The 20,572-nt window shown below is 49.3% G+C and overlaps 1 protein-coding gene across 1 annotated transcript in view; it reads left to right on the plus strand.

Annotated features, from left to right (window-relative positions):
• Positions 1-20,572, plus strand: part of KIF20A (kinesin family member 20A) — a 213,670-nt gene that overhangs the window by 140,150 nt on the left and 52,948 nt on the right. The window contains 3 exon segments of the mRNA XM_030211810.1: positions 8,383-8,463; positions 8,465-8,483; positions 8,741-8,960. Of these exon segments, the coding sequence (XP_030067670.1) occupies positions 8,383-8,463; positions 8,465-8,483; positions 8,741-8,960 (320 nt within the window).

The raw sequence follows: 20,572 nt of genomic DNA on the forward strand, positions 1-20,572 counted from the left end.
CCAGCCTTCTGTTCATAACCCTCACAGCTCAGATGCTGAGAGTTTAGAATTTGATTCTTTTGGCCTACCAGAAGGTGTCTTCCAGGTTTTGTTGCTTCCATAGTGAAATTCCACTAGCAGGTCTTACTGCTTCAAGTGGAGGTTTGCTCTCTGCTGTGAGGGCAAGGCCATAGATCCATTTCTGTCCTACAAAAAAACTGTTTTGTGTTCTGAATCTGGTCTTGACTAACTCTGTAAAGGTTCACCCCTTCAGTTACAATTGAGTGTATTCGTCATCCTTATATTGGGTAAGCCCATCTTTGCTTAGCCTTTAGTTTGCTTCATGAGGTCTTGCTATTTTCTAACCCCCCCCCCCCCCCACTATCAAGGCTCAAGCAGGGTCATGGGATGTCACCTTAGTCCTGACAGACCTGTTGGAAGCTCCTTTCAAGCCGCTTGATCCTGTCAGCTGACCTGGAGGGTCTTGTTTTTGGTGGCGGTCCACTTCAGCAGTCAGAGTTAGTGAGCTCCAGGCTCTAGCATGCTGATCCAACTGCACAAAATGTTATCATAAGAGTAGTCCTGCATACACTACTGCTACTACTATCATTTCTAAGCGCTACTAGACCGTACGCAGCGCTGTACACTTGAACATGAAGAGACAGTCCCTGCTCGACAGAGCTTACAATCTATTAGGAACAGACAGAACAAATCAAGAGATAAGGGAATATTAAAGTGAGATGATAAACTAAGGGTTTGAACAAAGTGAATAAGGGTTAGGAGTTAAAAGCAGCAGCAAGAGGAAGTGACGTCACCAACCTAGATGGACGCCTGAAAGGCTAGCTCCGGTCCTCACCGCGGCAGAAAACCGGCGAACATTAGCCGCTTTTAAGCGAAGCCGGAGGGCTACAAATTACAACTCACCAGACAGTGAACACAACGGGAATCCGCCTATGAAACCGCCCGCCCTCGGTGGTGGATCTACCCGGTTTGCGGTCGAGGGAGCAGGATTGCAGCACACACAACAAGATGGCGGACGCGAGAAAAGCGAAGAGTTTTACCGGAGGCGGGAAGCGCTCCACCCAGGGCGGCAGCTGGGAAAACAAGCGACGGCAGAGCCATCTGAGATGGATCAACTAAGCCTGCAGCAGTGGTTACAGAATATCAGCTCCGATCTCAAAGCCCTACGGGCAGAGTGGTGACAATGGGAGCTGATTGAGAGGAGAGATCAGAGAGCTGGGAACACGTCTGGAAGAGACAGAAGCGCAGGTAGAGCACATGGTGAGGCTCTCTGGTCGCTGGTACCAGAGGTTGTGGGGCTGCAGAATGACCAACAACAGCTGCTGGCAAAGTAGATGACATAGAAAACAGGGGGAGCCGCAGCAACCTCAGATTCGGGCGGGGGCCTCCTCTGAAACCCCAACCAACCAGGACTGTGAGAAGGTGGTACAAGAAATAGTGCGTGATTTGCACACAACGAATGGCGAATCGGTGGAGCTTGAGTCTATTCAGATAGAAAGAGCACCACAGGGCCACTAGGAGCAATGCGCAATAATAAACCAAAAGATATTATTGCCTGTTCTACCAACTATAAGCAACAAGAAAAAGTGCTGAAAACTAGCACGCCAAACACAGGAATTTAAATGGGACTCATATAAATATCGAAATATACCAAGATCTGGCGGCTGGCGACGCCTGAAGTGGAGAGGGGATTGAAGCATTTACGCGACATCTCAGAGATCTCAAGATCCAATATAGATGGAGGCACCCTTTGCACTGGTGTTCTATAAAGATGGAAAGCAGCATCAAATTAGATACTGATGGAAGCACAAGAACTTTTCCCGGAGACAGCGACCACAGAAAACAGTGCCGGATACGAGCTCCAGACCAAAGCTTGGATCTCACCCACCCCCACCGAATGGCAACGGGTTGGAAAGGGACCTAGAAGACTGCAGCGCCAACAATCTGCAACTAGATTACCTGAAGAAACAAGGACGATATTGTTGGTAAACGTTATAGGATGTAAATAAGAGTGTATAAGAGGGTTAATTATGGTGAGCTGTATCCAGCTCAGGACAATAAGAGAAAGTTTGGAAGCTGTTGTTGCGGTGGGGGGACTGGATTGAGACAGGTGTTCCTTCCTCCAGACTAGGCATCTTCTGAGTTATAAGGGATGCCTAAAACCTTATAGAGGGGAAGGGGGAGGGAAGTCTGGGGTGGGGAAGAAACAGTTTAGGCATGGCATGGGATGCAGGCTGATTATGATAATGAATCAATGTGCTGGAGAAGGTAAAGAAATGATTCATATATGTTAAGAGGAATGGGGGACATTAAGTGTTTGGTGCTCAATGCCAGGGGGCTAAATATACCCAGGAAAAGACATCTGCTGTTCCGGAACTGCAGCGCCATGAACATAGGGTTGATACAGAAGACCCACTTAAAAACCAAATATGAGCGACTATGCACACACAAAGCATATCCTATTATGCACTTTGCCTCGAGCATAGATAACACGAAAAGTAAAGGCGTCCTTATAGCATTTGTAGGGGGAAGCCATGGGAGATTAAAAAGTCATCAAGGATAAAGGGGGGTACTTGCTGATTGTCTTTCTCTGGTGGGGCGAACATATACTAGTGAATATATATGGCCCAAATCACAACATGGGGAATTTTTCAAAACACTAGACCAAATACTCACCAGACACGTTGAAGGGTCCCTATTGATCGGAGGGGATTTAATCTTACACTGAACCCACAATTAGACAATACGGTAAGAAGGATAAACTATGCAACAGTGATAGAAGGCAATTTCATGAATTTGTAACCTGCTGGCAACTACATGACTACTGGCGGAGAGACAATCCTAACCAGAGGGCATACACATATTTTTCCACAGTACATCAATCCGCATCCCGAATTGATATGTGGTTGGGGGACTCATCTTTATTAGGAGCAATAGGAGAACATTCTATTTTGCCGCGGACCTGGTCGGACCATTCCCCGGTGCTCCTGCGGCTCCGGGGGGTAGGCCCGCCTGGACCAAGGAGGCTATGGCACTTGGATAATGCCCTGTTGTCAGACCCAGCAAACATACAGATAGAGCAACATATCTGGGAATATCCAATTTAGATACTGAGGAAGTCTCCCCGATTATGGTCTGGGAGGGGTTTAAAGCAGTGATCCGAGGTCATTTGATAGCCTTGCATTCTAAATGCTGGAAGGAAAGATGCGCGAAAGATAAAGATCTATGTTCGAGGTTAACACAAGTAGAAAGACAACTGCAAGAGGGGACAGCCCAAAACCCGTTACAATTAAGGGGACAGGCATATGAACTACGTACTCAGCTGCAGGAGCTCGAATTAGCCGAAATAGCGGAAAAATTACAGCGAGCACGCCAAATGCATTTTGAATTTGGCGACAAACCAAGCAGGCTTTTGGCCCACAAATTAGCACAACACACCAATAGGAATATGATAGGGGGACTTAGAGGCCGGGGGAGGGATACACTCGGAACCAGAGTTCCTAGAATCGGCATTCAGATATACTATCAAAACTTATACAGGGCAGAGGAGGGAGGCGGAGAAGAGGAAATAAGGGAATACTTGGCGAGTATAGACCTCCCGAAGTTACCGGAACAGGCCGCACAAACCTTGGGCATACCCATCACATTAGAGGAGGTGGAGCAGACAATTCGAGCATTATCCCCGACAAGGCCCCAGGACCAGACGGGTTACTCCCAAATTCTATAAAATTTATGTAAAGCTACTTGCCCATTGCTACTACAAGTGTTTAACTCACTAGATAAAAACACAGCTTGCCCTCTACATGGAATATGGCCACAATTACGGTTCTACATAAACCAGGCAAAGACCCCCAATTATGCAGTTCATATCGACCCATTTCTTTATTAGGGGGACTACAAAATATTTACAAAGATCATGGCCACACGACTCCAGAAAATTCTCCCACAGCTTATACATGAAGATCAGACAGGCTTTGTCCATACCCGTCAGACGTTCGATAATATCCGGAGAACACTACAGGTGATCCAAGGGGCCCATTAACTCTCCCAATTATGTATATTATCTTTAGACGCAGAAAAGGCCTTCGACAGAGTCAGCTGGCCTTTTCTTTTTGGTGTGCTCGAAAAGATGGGCATAGAAGGGAAGTTCATGGAGTGGGTACATCTTATCTACCAGACCCCATCAGCAGCAGTACGCATCAACGGGACGCTGACGCGCCCGTTTTCCTTACATAGAGGCACCAGACAGGGGTGCGCACTGTCGCCCTTACTGTTCGCATTGGTGATGGAACCATTGGCTATTAGAATCCGAGGGAATGGAGAGATTAGGGGCCTTCGGGGAGGGGGCATAGAAACTAAGATACTCCTCTTTGCCAATTACATTTTGCTTACTTTAAAGGATCCTCGGGTAGCCCTACCGGTGTGGGAGAAGAGATACAAAAATATGGTGAGTTGTCGGGCTTTAAAATTAACGTTGATAAATCTGAAGCACTCGACATAAATATACCAAACTCTATCCTAACCTTTTGAAAAAACGATTCCCCTATAAATGGGCTAATAAATATATTAGGTATCTGGGGATAAATATACCTCGCCGGGTAGAAGACCTATTTGAATATAATTTCCCTGGGAAGGTGCGAGAACTATTTCAGGAAATAGAAAGATGGGAGGGATTGACAATATCATGGGTAGGCAGAATTAATGCTATTAAGATGGTCATACTTCCGAAACTGCTTTATCTGTTTATGGCATTACCAATAGAGATACCAGATAGCTTCTTTCGGGGCTTACAAGGCAGAGTCTTCTCCTTTATCTGGAGAAAAAGACCACCCAGGGTAAGGCGCGATACGATGTATCAACCACGAGATAAAGGGGGTATGGGAGTCCCCTCATTTTATTATTCCTGCGCGGCACACCTTAGACTATTGGCAAATTGGTACCAGAGCACAGAGAAGTTATGGGTTGGCATAGAACAACACTGGCTAAGTCCGTATCCACTTAGAGCAATTCTATGGTTGCCTAAACGCACACTTAAGGAGTTAATTAAAGGAAGCCCCTCTCTCCTACAGTGGCCTTTGGCAGTTTGGAGCAAGATCAGGGAACAGTTCTTTCCAGAGCGCACTTACTTTCACACACTTACCTTAGATTTGCCCCCCAATTTGGCCTGGGAAGATACGATAGAATATAAGGATTGGGAAGAATTGGGATTGTGTGAATTGGGACAAATGTGTAATGAAGATACGACCTCTACATACCAGGAGTTATGTCAGGACTATGGGCTTTCCCCGCTACAGGCTTTTCACTACCATAGGTGCAAACCTCTTAAACGAACAGCGGGAGAGGAACTGGAGTTAACAGAAACACAACTGGAAAAGGGGATGACGGGAGGGGGTGGTCGAGGAGTATCACTAGAATCTATGGAGCTCTGTTGGCAAGGGAGTCTAGTAGAACATTATACACAAAAATGGGAGCTAGCAATAGGAACAACATATGACCCCCCACAATGGGCACAGATGTTTAAGTCCCTGCTCCGGGTATCGGTGTCCAGCAAGATGGTGGAAAATGGACATAAAATATTATATAGCTGGTACTATACACCCACCCGCTTGGCTAAAATGTTCAGATTAAGCTTGGCAAGATGTTGGCGAGAATGTGGGGAAGATGGGGATATGTCTCATGTTTGGTGGTCATGTATATACGCACAAAGATACTGGGCAAGCATCATAGACTTTATTAGCTCAGTGACTGCTGTACAATATCAACAGAAAATGGAATACTGTTTGCTGCATCTTCGGCCACCCAAGGTACCACGGCATATACATCAATTTGCCATACAAACATTTGTGGCGGGCAAATTAGTATTAGCAGCAGCATGGAAGAAGCCGAGATTGCCAGACATATCAACCGTGTTAGAAAAATTGGAGTACATTCAATTAATGTCTAAACTCACAGCCATGAGGACAGGACGTATGGCTAAGTACCAAAGACCTGGGAATCTTACACAGCCTGGAGGGAAACCTCTGTGGAATCCTAATGCCACATATTCAGTAAGGGAGGGAGGGGGGATATTAAGTGAAATACCAGAAGACATATGGGTAATGAATCAGAAAATGAGACTATGTATGCTTGTTAGAATGTTGTATTTAGGAGAAAAGCAAAGTTTAAACCTGGTTTTGTACAATTTTGCAAAATGCATAAATAAATGATTAAAAAAAAAAAAAAAGCAGCATCAAACAGGTGGGTTTTTAGCTTAGATTTGAAGACAGCCAGAGATGGAGCTTGACGAACCAGCTCAGGAAGTCTATTCCAGGCATATGGTGCAGCCAGATAAAAGGAATGGAGTCTGGAGTTAGCAGTGGAGGAGAAGGGTGCAGATAAGAGAGATTTACCCAGTGAACGAGTTCCCGGGGAGGAATGTAGGGAGAGATGAGAGTGGAGAGGTACTGAGGAGCTGCAGAGTGAATGCACTTATAGGTCAATAAGAGGAGTTTGAACTGTATGCGGAAACGGATAGGATGCCAGTGAAGAGACTTGAGGAGAGGGCTAATATGAGCATAACGACCCTGGCGGAATATTAGTCGTGCAGCAGAATTTTGAACAGATTGAAGAGGAGAGAGATGGCTAAGTGGTAGACCTGTGAGAAGCAAGTTGCAATAGTCTAAGCGAGAGGTGATAATGGATGAGGGTTCTGGTAGTGTGCTCAGAAAGGAAAGGGTGAATTTTGCTGCTATTATAGAGAAAGAAACGACAGGTTTTAGCAGTCTGTTGAATATGTGCAGAGAAGGAGAGGGAGGAGTCTAAGATGACCCCAAGGTTATGAGCTGATGAGACAGGAAGGATGAGAGTGTTATCCACTGAAATACAGACTGGGGAGGAGGAGAGGTTGGTTTAGGGGGAAATGAGAAGCTCAGTTTTGGTCATGTTTAGTTTCAGATGGCACTGACACATCCAGGCAGCAGTGTCAAACAGGCAGGCTGATACTTTGGCCTTGATTCCTGCTGAGATTTCTGGTGTGGAGAGGTAGATCTGGGAGTCATCAGCGTAAAGATGATACTGAAAACCATCCCATGTTCCATCCCAAGGTAGTCAGGTTCCATCTTAACCACTCAGTTGCCCATCCTGTCAAACACACTGCACACTTTGGACTGCAAGAGAGCCTTGGCCTTCTATCTGTAACAGACTAAAGCCCATAGACAGTCCACCCAGCTTTTTGTTTCTTTTGCTGCTGTTGGCAAATGTACACTCTCCAGTTGGTTAGCGGACTACATTTCCTTCACTTATGCCCAGGCAGGGCTGCCTTTGGAGGGTCATGTCATGGCTCTCAATGTCTGAGCCATGGCAGCGTTGATAGTCCGCTTGAGGTCAACCTCCAAAGAGGAGATTTGCAGAGCTGCAGCGTGGTCCTCAGTCCACACATTCACAATTCACTCCTGCCTAGAGCAGGACTCCCCAGTATGCCAACCAGTTTGGTCAGACAATTCTTCAGAATTTGTTTGAGGTCTAGAATCCAACTCCCACCCCCCTAGACCCACTTTGTTTCTTTTCCAGGCTGTCAAAGAAAAAAACTCCAAGCAAAGAAAAACAAGAGGTTTTAAAACAAGAGTTCCTTGAAAGGGAGGGGGGGGGAACTTTGGAAACAGCAGTAAACACTTTATACATATAAGTATGTTTTTATCTAAATTATTAAATATTGACCCTAAAGTTTGTTTGATATGTTGAACCATCAATAAAAATTGTTGAAAATTAAAATAGAGAGTAGGGGGATGGGGATAAAAGTGGGGAGAAGTTTGATGATGGATTGTATAATTTTGTCTTAGCTGAGCACAATCTCATATTTGAATCTTTGTATTTTCATATTATTTGGAAGTGTTCTTTTTGAACTGTCATCAATAAAAAATGTTGAAACATAAAACATGAGTTCCTTGTTAGTTGCAGGCCTCCAAATCCCCCCCCCTTTGTTGACAGCCTGATGGCAAAGGTAGTCCCATCAGTGTGGATTCTTCATCCTGCTGGTCCTCTGAGAAAACACTTACCTCTGGCAGATGTTCTCTGAGGACAGCAGGATGAATGTCCTCACTGCCCCTCCCTCCTCCCCTTGGAGTTGAATTCTATTAGCTGTAGTATTAGACTGACTGGTCCCACGTAGCGATGGCTGGAGGGAAGGCACACGTGCACAGTTGGCTGCTTCTAAAAGCTTCTTAAATTAGAATGCTGGCAAACGTCTCCACATCAGGGCTCTGTCGGTGACATCACCCATTAGTGTGGATAGTCATCCTGCTGGCCCCGGAGAACATCTGCTACAGATGATGACTTTGTTTTCTGGGTTATGTTTCCTTTTTTTTATTTATTTATTTATTTATTTGTTTATTTGTTTGTTTGTAGTGAGCACCTGGAGACTGAAAAGGACCTATTGGAAGAAATGTATGAAAATCGTCTGGAGAACTTAAAGGAGTCTTTAACTAAACTACCAGCATGAGTTGAAGGTCTGAAGGGAGAGAAACAATGATAGGATTAGCTGGGATATAGTTTGCAGAGAGTTACCTGGAGAGCCATGGGTGTGCTTAAAAGGGAAATTAAAAAATTTCATCCAACGGGCCAGTATGAGTTCCACTGAATCTTGTTAGCCTGAGAAAGGGAAGACATAGCAAGGGACTTTTGGGTTTCCTTAGAATTTGCTAACCCTGATTCATAAAGCAGAGCTTTTAAGAGACACAGATTTACATATGCTTTGTGTATCTAGGAAAAAGAAGAACGGATTAAAGAACTAGAAGAAACCCTACGGAACAATGATTCTGATATCCCCACCAAACAGCAGAAATTGGAACAACCTGTTCGTTCGTCTCTGCGTGTGGCCGCTGCCAACAGCCTGCAGCAGGACCTGAATTTAATAAAACAAGAGTTATTGAGAACAAAGGCAGAACTGGAGCGATGTCAGTCTGACTTGGTGAAAAAGAGCAAGGGTAAGTGTTAAGAGGGACTATAAACAGAAATTTACCAGGAATTGGGAGTGTGAAATTCAGGGGTAGGAAAGATCTGGCAAGGGACTAGATAGGTGCAGCTTATTTCAGCTGATGTAGTTAAACAAAAACTGAATCTGATCTCCTAAAATCAGTTACCTTTTTAAAAAATGGAAGAAAACAGCAACTGCAGCGATAATTCGAGGTTTCTGTGGCTCCAAAATTGGTTGGTGGGCATGGCATTGAAGACACAGTTGAACGAATTGCCCTTTTTGGGCAAGTTTTGTCTGTGCAGAACCCCCGAGAAGATTGTGATGGCTCTGGGGAGTCCAAGGTTCCTAGGCTTCTGGAGGATAAGCCAAGAGGAGCAGGTCTTTCCCAGTCCAGGGATGGTCTGGGAATTCCAGAAGTATTCAGGGAAGTCAGCAGCTTCACAAAACTATTCCAGCCTGAGTCGGCCCTTGGTGGACAAGAGGGTGGATCTAGGAGTTCTTGAACCTCCAGAGGTATGCAGTGGGGGTGGGGGGGAGGAGGGGGGGTTCAGTCCTCCAGTGAAATACATAAGCAGTTATCTGTTGCATTTCATTGGGAGATGGGCCTAGATCCAACTAGGATCAGTGAGTTCTGCATGTAGTGGTTATGCTCTTGAATGTGCATGACCTCTTGTCATCTTTATGGAGACCTCTGTTGAATCCCTGCTGAAAAGGAAGACATGTAGATGACCCTGGAGTGGTTGCTCTACTTGGAAGTGGTGGCCCTGGTTCTGCTAGGGAACTTGATTTGTTTTCTAGTTTTTGAATGGAGACCTTACAGTCTGATTATAGTGATGAAGCAAGGATAATTTTTAGTCTCTCTGGATCTGAAAGGTTTATCTCCACATTCTAAGCTGGGAAAGCCATCAGACGTTTCTGAGGTTTGTAGTCTTAGGGTGGTTCTTCTGTTCTGCTTGGCTACAGTTCTGCAGACCTTTTTGAAGGTGATGATGGTGGTAGCAGTGATGCTTCACAAGGAAGGAATCCTAGTGCATCCCTGTCGTGATCTGAGCAAAATCATGGGAGGACAGCAAGGCTGTACATACACATAGTAACAGTTATCTTAGCAGGGTTTAAAAAAAGGTTTGGATAATTTCCTAAAAGAAAAGTCCATAAGCCATTATTAAAATGAACGTGGGAAAAAGTCCACTGCTTTTTTTCTAGGATAAGCAGCATAAAATCTGTTTTACTGTTCTGGGATGTTGCCAGGTACTTGTGACCTGGATTGGCCACTGTTGGAAACAGGATACTGGGCTTGATTTGACCTTTGTTTGTCCGCTATGGCAACACTTATGTTCTTATGTAGATGATGGTCTGTCCAGTCTTCTGAAGAAGATAAACTCATGCATAAGGTAGGAGTAAATGATGGCAGATGAAGATCTGCATTGGTCCATCCAGTCTGCTCAACAAGGCAATCAGGGCAGTATCCACCACTCTGTGCAGGTCATAGTCATTTAAATACTGGGTGACAATTTGGTATCATATCAACCACAAAAAGATAATACATGATAAAACCTAAAGTATTGCTCATTTGAACATTAAGCAATCTTCTCCTCCCCTCTTGAGATGCATAACACCCTCACTCGTAACATATGATAATAAAATGATACATAGACTGGATATTCACCTGTCTTTTGCCATTTGTGGGACACAGAACGTAGAAGTCTGCCTGGGCACTGGCCTTAATTCCCCTACTAGAGTTGCCAAGTAATGAAAAGGCTGCAAACTATTCAAAACACTGCTGTAGGTTTGATATTTTCCTTATCTAAGACAGACAGAATTACTTCATATGTAATACGTCTTCATTAGTTACCAGTTGAAGCTAGAAATTTGTTCAAATTCTACTGTCTAATTTTTTATTTTTCCCAGTTTTAAAGGAAAAAGAAATGAGTACATTCCTCAGCAATCCTCCAGACCGTTCAAGACGCTTGGGTTATGCACTCCTACCAGCAGAGGGAGACTGAGAACACTAAAGCGAATGCTACATACCTGTAGAAGGTATTCTCCGAGGACAGCAAGCTGATTGTTCTCACTGATGGGTGACGTCCACGGCAGCCCCTCCAATCGGAAACTTCACTAGCAAAGGCCTTTGCTAGTCCTCCGCGCCCATGCGCACCGCGCATGTGCGGCCGTCTTTCCGCCTGAACCGGCTCGTGTTCGTCAGTCCCATATGTAGCAAGACAAAGACAAGGGAAGACACAACTCCAAGGGGAGGCAGGCGGGTTTGTGAGAACAATCAGCCTGCTGTCCTCGGAGAATACCTTCTACAGGTATGTAGCATTCGCTTTCTCCGAGGACAAGCAGGCTGCTTGTTCTCACTGATGGGGTATCCCTAGCCCCCAGGCTCACTCAAAATAACAAACATGGTCAATTGGGCCTCGCAACGGCGAGGACATAACTGGATTGACCTAACAATTTTTCCAACTAACTGAGAGTATAGCCTGGAACAGAATAAAACATGGGCCTAGGGGGGTGGAGTTGGATCCTAAACCCCTAACAGATTCTGAAGCACTGACTGCCCGAACCGACTGTCGCGTCGTGTCCTGCTGCAGTCAGTAATGAGATGTGAATGTGGACAGATGACCACGTCACAGCTTTGCAAATCTCTTCAATAGTGGCTGACTTCAAGTGGGCTACCGACGCTGCCATGGCTCTAACATTATAAGCCGTGACATGACCCTCAAGAGCCAGCCCAGCCTGGGCGTAAGCAAAGGAAATACAATCTGCTAGCCAATTGGATATGGTGCGTTTCCCCCAGCCACTCCCTTCCTGTTGGGATCAAACGAAACAAACAATTGGGCGGACTGTCTGTTGGGCTGTGTCCGCTCCAGATAGAAGGCCAATGCTCTCTTGCAGTCCAATGTGTGCAGCTGACGTTCAGCAGGGCAGGAATGAGGACGGGGAAAGAATGTTGGCAAGACAATTGACTGGTTCAGATGGAACTCCGACACAACCTTTGGCAAGAACTTAGGGTGAGTGCGGAGGACTACTCTGTTATGATGAAATTTGGTGTAAGGGGCCTGGGCTACTAGGGCCTGAAGCTCACTGACTCTACGAGCTGAAGTAACTGCCACCAGAAATGACCTTCCAGGTCAAGTACTTCAGATGGCAGGAGTTCAGTGGCTCAAAAGGTTTTCATCAGCTGGGTGAGAACGACATTGAGATTCCATGACACTGTAGGAGGTTTGACAGGGGGCTTTGACAAAAGCAAACCTCTCATGAAGCGAACAACTAAAGGCTGTCCTGAGATCGGCTTACCTTCCACACGGTAATGGTATGCACTGATTGCACTAAGGTGAACCCTTACAGAGTTGGTCTTGAGACCAGACTCAGACAAGTGCAGAAGGTATTCAAGCAGGGTCTGTGTGTAGGACAAGAGCAAGGATCTAGGGCCTTGCTGTCACACCAGACGGCAAACCTCCTCCATAGAAAGAAGTAACTCCTCTTAGTGGAATCTTTCCTGGAAGCAAGCAAGATGCGGGAGACACCCTCTGACAGACCCAAAGAGGCAAAGTCTACGCTCTCAACATCCAGGCTGTGAGAGCCAGAGACTGGAGGTTGGGATGCAGAAGCGCCCCTTCGTCCTGCGTGATGAGGGTCGGAAAACACTCCAATCTCCACGGTTCTTCGGAGGACAACTCCAGAAGAAGAGGGAACCAGATCTGACGCGGCCAAAAGGGAGCAATCAGAATCATGGTGCCTCGGGCTTGCTTGAGTTTCAACAAAGTCTTCCCCACCAGAGGTATGGGAGGATAAGCATACAGCAGACCTTCCCCCAGTCCAGGAGGAAGGCATCCGGTGCCAGTCTGCCGTTGGCCTGGAACAGAACTGAGGGACCTTGTGGTTGGCTTGAGATGCAAATAGATCTACCAAGGGGGTGCCCCACACCTGGAAGATCTGTCGCACTACTCTGGAGTTGAGCGACCATTCATGAGGTTGCATAATCCTGCTCAGTCTGTCGGCCAGACTGTTGTTTACGCCTGCCAGGTATGTGGCTTGGAGCACCATGCCCTGACGGTGAGCCCAAAGCCACATGCTGACGGCTTCCTGACAGGGGGCGAGATCCGGTGCCACCCTGCTTGTTGATGTAATACATGGCAACCTGGTTGTCTGTCTGAATTTGGATAATTTGGTGGGACAGCCGATCTCTGAAAGCCTTCAGAGCGTTCCAGACCGCTCGTAACTCCAGGAGATTGATCTGCAGATCGCGTTCCTGGAGGGACCAGCTTCCCTGGGTGTGAAGCCCATCGACTGAGCTCCCCACCCCAGGAGAGACGCATCCGTAGTCAGCACCTTTTGTGGCTGAGGAATTTGGAAAGGATGTCCCAGAGTCAAATTGGACCAAATCGTCCACCAATACAGGGATTTGAGAAAACCACTGGGAAGCTAGGGTCCATTGAGCAGATCTCATGTGAAGGCGGGCCATGGGAGTCACATGAACTGTGTAGGCCATGTGGCCCAGCAATCTCAACATCTGCCGAGCTGGATCTGCTGGGACGCTCGCACCCGCGAGAGGGACAACAAGTTGTTGGCTCTCGCCTCTGGGAGATAGGCACGAGCCGTCCGAGAATCCAGCAGAGCTCCTATGAATTCAAGTCTCTGTACTGGGAGAAGATGGGACTTTGGATAATTTATCACAAACCCCAGTAGCTCCAGGTGAATAGTCATCTGCATGGACTGTAGAGCTCCTGCCTCGGATGTGTTCTTCACCAGCCAATCGTCGAGATATGGGAACACGTGTACCCCCAGCCTGCGAAGTGCCGCTGCTACTACAGCCAAGCACTTCGTGAACACTCTGGGCGCAGAGGCGAGCCCAAAGGGTAGCAACAGTACTGGAAGTGACGTGTGCCCAACTGAAATCGCAGATACTGTCTGTGAGCTGGCAGTATCGGGATGTGCGTGTAGGCGTCCTTCAAGTCCAGAGGCATAGCCAATCGTTTTCCTGAATCATGGGAGAAGGGTGCCCAGGGAAAGCATCCTGAACTTTCCTTGATCAGATATTCAGGGCCCTTAGGTCTAGGATGGGACGCATCCCCCCTGTTTTCTTTTCCACAAGGAAGTACCTGGAATAGAATCCCAGCCCTTCTTGCCCGGATGGCATGGGCTCGACTGCATTGGCGCTGAGAAGGGCGGAGAGTTCCTCTGCAAGTACCTGCTTGTGCTGGAAGCTGTAAGACTGAGCTCCCGGTGGACAATTTGGAGGTTTTGAGGCCAAATTGAGGGTGTATCCTTGTCGGACTATTTGAAGAACCCACTGATCGGAGGTTTGAGAGGCCACCTTTGGTGAAAAACTTTCAACCTCCCTCCGACCGGTAGATCGCCCGGCACTGACACTTGGATGGCGGCTATGCTCTGCTGGAGCCAGTCAAAAGCTCGTCCCTTGCTTTTGCTGGGGAGCCGAGGGGCCTTGGTGAGGCGCACGCTGCTGACGAGAGCGAGCACTGGGGCTTAGCCTGGGCCGCAGGCTGTCGAGAAGGAGGATTGTACCTACACTTGCCAGAAGAGTAGGGAACAGTCTTCCTTCCCCCATAAAAACGTCTACCTGTGGAGGTAGAAGCTGAAGGCTGCCGGCGGGAGAATTTGTCGAAAGCGTATCCCGCTGGTGGAGCTGCTCTACCACCTGTTCGACCTTCTCTCCAAAATGTTATCCGCACGGCAAGGGGAGTCCGCAATCCGCTGCTGGATCCTATTCTCCAGGTCGGAGGCACGCAGCCATGAGAGTCTGCGCATCACCACACCTGAGCAGCGGCCCTGGACGCAACATCAAAGGTGTCATACACCCCTCTGGCCAGGAATTTTCTGCACGCCTTCAGCTGCCTGACCACTCCTGAAATGGCTTGGCTTGCTCAGGAGGGAGCTTGTCCACCAAGCCCGCAACTGCCGCACATTGTTGCCGCATGTGTATGCTCGTGTAGAGCTGGTAAGACTGAATTTTGGCCACGAGCATAGAGGAATGGTAGGCCTTCCTCCCAAGGAGTCTAAGGTTCTAGAGTCTTTGCCCGGGGGCGCCGAACATGCTCCCTAGAACTCTTAGCCTCTTTAGGGCCAAATCCACAACTCCAGAGTCGTAGGCAACTGAGTGCGCATCAGCTCTGGGTCCCCATGGATCCGGTACTGGGACTCGATCTTCTTGGGAATGTGGGGATTAGTTAAAGGCTTGGTCCAGTTCGCCAGCAATGTCTTTTTTAGGACATGATGCATGGGTACTGTGGATGCTTCCTTAGGTGGAGAAGGATAGTCCAGGAGCTCAAACATTTCAGCCCTGGGCTCGTTCTCCACAACCACCGGGAAGGGATGGCCGTAGACATCTCCCGGACAAAGGCCGCAAAGACAGACTCTCGGGAGGAGAAGCTGCCTTTCAGGGGAGAGTGGGGATCCAAAGGAAGGCCATCAGACTCCTCGTCAGAGAAATATCTGATGTCTCCTCCTCCTCCCACGAGGCCTCACCATCGGTATCAGACACAAGTTCACGAACCTGTGTCTGAAGCCGTGCCCGACTCGACTCGTGGAACCACGGCGAGCGTCAAGAGGTAGACTCCCTCGCCCGCACCGGCGAAGCTCCCTCCGCCAACGTCGTCGGGGAGCCTTCCTGGGAGGCGACCGCAGTCGGTACCGGCAAGCGGCACCGATGTCGGAGACCTCACCCCGGGCAAGGGGCCAGCCGGCGCCTCGCTCGACGGTACCGGTGGCGCAAGCACCCCCGGTACTGGAGGGGAAGGGTGCAACAGCTCTCCCAGGATCTCTGGAGAACGGCTCGGAGACTCTCGTGCAGGGCGGCTGTGGAGACAGACATGGAAGCCGATGCAGGTGTCGATGTCAGAGTCTGTTCCGGCGTGGAGGCTGTTCCGGGCTGTCCAAGGGGGAGCGCATCGACACCTCCTGAACAGAGGGTGAGCGGTCCTCCCGTGCCGATGCCTACTGGTGCCGACCCTCGGCGACCAGAGCTCTCGGTACCGACGCGGGAAGGAGACCGGTGTCGTTGCTCTTGACTTTTTCAAACGAAGCATGTCACCGGAGCTTCCCGGTACCGACGAGGAGGACGTAGAATCCACCGTCGCTTCCTCGGGTCGAGGCCGAAGAAGGTCGGTCTCGGGGGGCTGTACCGCAGGAGCCCTCAGGGAGGGGAGACCCACCCGAAGGCTCACCGTCACCAGCAGGGGAATGGACAGCCCTCACCTGCACTCCAGATGAAGCACCACCGTCCGACGACATCAGCAGAAGCGGAGGTCCTGGTACCACCGACGCCGACGCAGCCTTCCGATGTCTCGGCCCTGACGATGCAGAGGATCGTGCAATCGATACCGTCGCGGCCAAGGGCGGAGGTGTTTACGCTGTCGACGTCGACGCACTCGTACTCCCGGTGCGATGCCGACGAAGAGCCCGAGAACAAAACGTTCCACTGGGCCAATCTCGCTACCTGAGTCCTTTTCTGTAAAAGGGCGCAAAGACTGCAGGCCTGCGGGCGGTGCCCACCCCCAGACACTGAAGACACGATGCGTGCCTATCAGTGAGCGAGATTACCCGGGCGCACTGGGTGCACTTCTTGAAGCCGCTGGGAGACTTTGATGACATGGGCGGAAAAATCACGCCGGCGAAATCAAAACTCGTATTGCGGTAAGGCACCAAAAAGATGGGGAGAAAAAAACTCGACCGAGGCCTCAACGGGCCTACCCCGAAAACGAAAGAAAACTTAACGGGGCCAAAAACTAGAAGTAAGGGAAAGGAAAAAGACCAAAAGGCCCTTCTCTGGAATCCCTTTTTTTTTTCTTAGCGAAAAGTCAAAAAAGACGCGCGAGGGTCAACTTAAGGGGGCGCGAACGGCGCAAACACGACCGTACCGAGCGCGGACAAAAGAAGACTGACGAACACGAGCCGGTTCGGGCGGGGAAGACGGCCGCGCATGTGCCGGTGTGCATGGGTGCGCGGGACTAGCAAAGGCCTTTGCTAGTGAAGTTTCCGATTGGAGGGGCTGCCGTGGACGTCACCCATCAGTGAGAACAAGCAGCCTGCTTGTCCTCGGAGAAAACTTCTTATACAAGTAGCCTGTGCAGACCTTCTCCTAACCAGTATTTTCTCAGTCTCATCAGAGGGTAGATGTGTGCAGCCTGTGCAGTGTACTCAGTCTGGTAGGCCCGTTTGGGGTTTCTAGGTTGGGTTTGTAAATGTTAGAGAACCCACACTTGGATCTGTATTACAGGGTGTAAGTCCTAAGGGGCTTTTTATTCCCTGGGGGTGTCACACCCGGGGGCCGGGTCCCTCCCCCTGTGCTCTTCCTCTGGAGGACCTCGGCTACAGACCTCGTACTGTACCCTTGAGGCGTTTAGGCATCAGCAACGAGGTTTTAAAAAATAAATAAACGTTTTTAAAAGGCGGCTATTTTGGCCGTTTTTGTGGCAGTCCAGAGATAAAACGTCTTCAAGGGCGTTCTTGCCTTAGGCGGTTTTGCCTATTATTCTGTCAGAGCACAAAGCAACTGTTTTTTTATTGTGTTCGCAGCCATTATGTCTAAGCCGGCGAGGGTCGGTTTTGCGTGAAGCGCGGCATTAAAGTGAAAGGTGGCCAATGTAAATTTGTGTGGGGAGCCTAGGTTGTCAGCGCTCTTGACCCCCATGCTTTCCCCTGAGTCGACGGAGGTGTTTAGCAGCGATTTGACCGCACATTCTGGGCCGGCAATGGCGGGGCTGGTTTTTGCGGGAAATGCGGCCATTTTGGCTGCGCGTCCAGTATCAGCCTCAACGGAGCCATTTTGGTGGGAAACGTGGCCCTTTTGGCTGCGCATTCCGTACCGGCGCCGGGGGGACCTGTGTGTGCGGGAAGCGCGCCTAGTTTAGCCGCGGATCACTCGATGGACCTGCCGCCTCGGGAGCGAGGGGGGTCCGTCACGGAGACGGGGAAGTGTTGTTGGGGCTTCAGCGCGTCGGGGGAGGGTCGGTTTCCCCCTGTTTGGTCTCTGTATAATGCCTGGAGAGCTGGCCCTCTCAGGCTGTTTGTTCCCCGGAGGCTGCTAGCTTAGTGGGAGTTAAGCGCCCGCGGGTGGATATTTCGAGCCTATGGAGATCTTTCCTGCCTGGGTCAGAGGTTTGGAGTGACCCAGGAGAGAGGAATCTCTTAGATGAGTCTGAGGATCAGGATGAGCTAAGGCCTGGGGACGATTCTCAGTGGTTCACATTTTTCATAAGGCGGAGTTGTTTAGAGCTCATTGATCAGGTGATCTCTACTTTGTTGTTTGCTACCGGCGGCCACTCCCTCTGCGGAGAGACCCCAGGTAGATCCCTTGGTTAAGGGGATTCGAGACAGCCTCCCGTTCCTTTCCCATGAATTCAGACATTAGAAACATGGTTTTCAGGAATGGTCTGTGCCAGAGGCTGCTTGTAAGGTGTCTAGGGCTATGGCGCGGCTGTATCCCTTGCCTCCGGAAGATTTGGCCCTGCTGAAACCACCTGTTGTGGATGCGGTGATTACGGCGGTTTACTAAGGCTACGGCCATTCTGGTGGATGGCGGTACACCTTACTGGATCCTCAGGATAGGAAGCTAGAGTCCTTTCTGAAGCGCAGCTTTGATTTGTCGGCTTTGGCCTTGCAAGCCTCTGTGTGTGGGGGCTTTGTAGCCAGAGCTTGTTTCCGTTGGGCGGAGAACTCTTGGATGAGCCTGCATTAGATAGGACTGGTTTGGTTCAGGCCTGGTCAAATTGGAGATGGGGGTCTTTGTTTTTGGCGGACACCCTTTATGATTTGCTAAGGGCTTTGGCTAAGATATGGCTCTGGCGGTGACGGCTCGCAGGGCTCTTTGGCTTAGGGGCTGGGTGGCAGATGCAGCCTCTAAAGCAAAGTTGTGTTCTCTACCTTTCAAAGGTTCTATTTGTTTGGAGAGGACTTGGATAAACTGATGAGTGGTCTTGGGGATACCAAGGTCTCACGGTTGCCGGAGTTACGGCCTAAGGCGGCTAGTCGAGGTGGTTCGGCTAAGGTGCTTTTGACTCCTAACCATGACTCTCTACTCAACACCCTCACTTATCACCCCTACCTGCAATTTCCCTACCCTAGCTGTCTGTTTTGTCTGTCCAATTTATTTGTAAGCTCTGTTGAGCAGGGACTGTCTTTTCATGTTAATTTGTACAGCGCTGCGTAAGTCTAGTAGTGCTATAGAAATGTTTAATAATAGTAGTAGTAGAGGTCGGTTAAAGACGCAGGTGGTACAGGCCAGGCAGATTTGTATGTCCTTCTAAAAGTGGTCCTTTTGAGGGGGTCATCGAGGAGGTCGGGACTCCTCCGGAGGTGCCAAATGGTAATAAGTCCTCCTTATGCGGGTCCAGCCTCTGGTGAAGATCGGGGCGCGACTTCGTCTGTTTTATCAGGGGTGGGCCCAATTACTTCAGATCAGTGTGCTGGAGGTCGTTCGCGACGGGTTATGCGCTCTAGTTCGAGCACCCATTGCCGGATCTGTTTTCTTCTCTCTCGTGTCACTCTCGAGTCAAGTTAAAGGCTATTCAAGAGACTCTGGGTCACTTAATCCAGTTTGGGAGCTGTGGTACCCGTTCTCGGCACGAGCAGGGAATGGGTTGTTATTCCATTTACTTTGTGGTGCAGAGGAAGGAGGACCAGTTTCGGCCATTTTAGACTCAAGAGGGTCAATGGGACGTCTCAGGTGCCATCCTTCCGCATGGAGACTCTGCGCTTGGTCATAGTGGCTGTTCGTCAGGAGAATTTTTCACGTCACTGGATCTCACGGAAGCATATCTGCATGTGCCGATTTGAGAGGCCCATCAGCGTTTCCTTCGTTTTGCTGTTTTAGGGAAGCACTTTCATTCTGTGCTCTGCCTTTTGGTCTGGCAACGGCTCCACGCACCTTCTCCAAGATAATGGTGGTGGTAGCAGTGGCTTTGCGGAGACAGGGAATTCTGGTGCATCCGTATCTGGACGACTGGTTGATCCGGTGAAGTTCTCGGGCTCACGTGTTGCGGCGAATGCCTCAGTTGGTCGCGTTCTGGAATCGCTCGGATGGGAATGTAGTCAAAAGTCAGTTTATCCCATCGTAGATTTCTGGGGTACTTGGAGTGCGGTTCGACACGGCGTGGGTCGTGTTTTTTTGCGCCGGATTCTCGGATCACCTCTCTTCAGCAGCAGGTCCGGCTGTTTAATGTCCGTTCAGAGTCCAACGGTTCGAATGTACCTTCGTGTTCTGGGCCTCATGCAGCGACATAGAGGTAGTACCTGGGCCAGGGTGCATATGCATCAGCTCAGGCGGCTCTGTTGTTCAGGTGGTCTCCCAGGTACACAGTTTGGAGTTGCAGTTGCTATGAGGGGGGCTCCTCGGCGCAGTCTTCAGTGGTGGCTGTACTCGGCCCATCTGAAAAGGCATGCCATTGAACCTCCTCAGTGGGTGATTCTGGTAACGGATGCCAGTCTGCTGGGCTGGGGAGCTCAGTGTCTCGGTCGGTCGCGCAGGGGCGGTGGTCGACGGAGGAAGCTCAGTGGTCTATCAACTGGTTGGAGACGAGGGCGATTCGGCTAGCTCTGTGGTGTTTCACTCAAGTGTGGTTGGAAAGGCGGTAAGAGTCATGTCGACAACGCGACAGCAGTAGC

Source organism: Microcaecilia unicolor, chromosome 8, assembly GCF_901765095.1.
Source record: "Microcaecilia unicolor chromosome 8, aMicUni1.1, whole genome shotgun sequence".
Taxonomy (NCBI): Eukaryota; Metazoa; Chordata; class Amphibia; order Gymnophiona; family Siphonopidae; genus Microcaecilia; species Microcaecilia unicolor.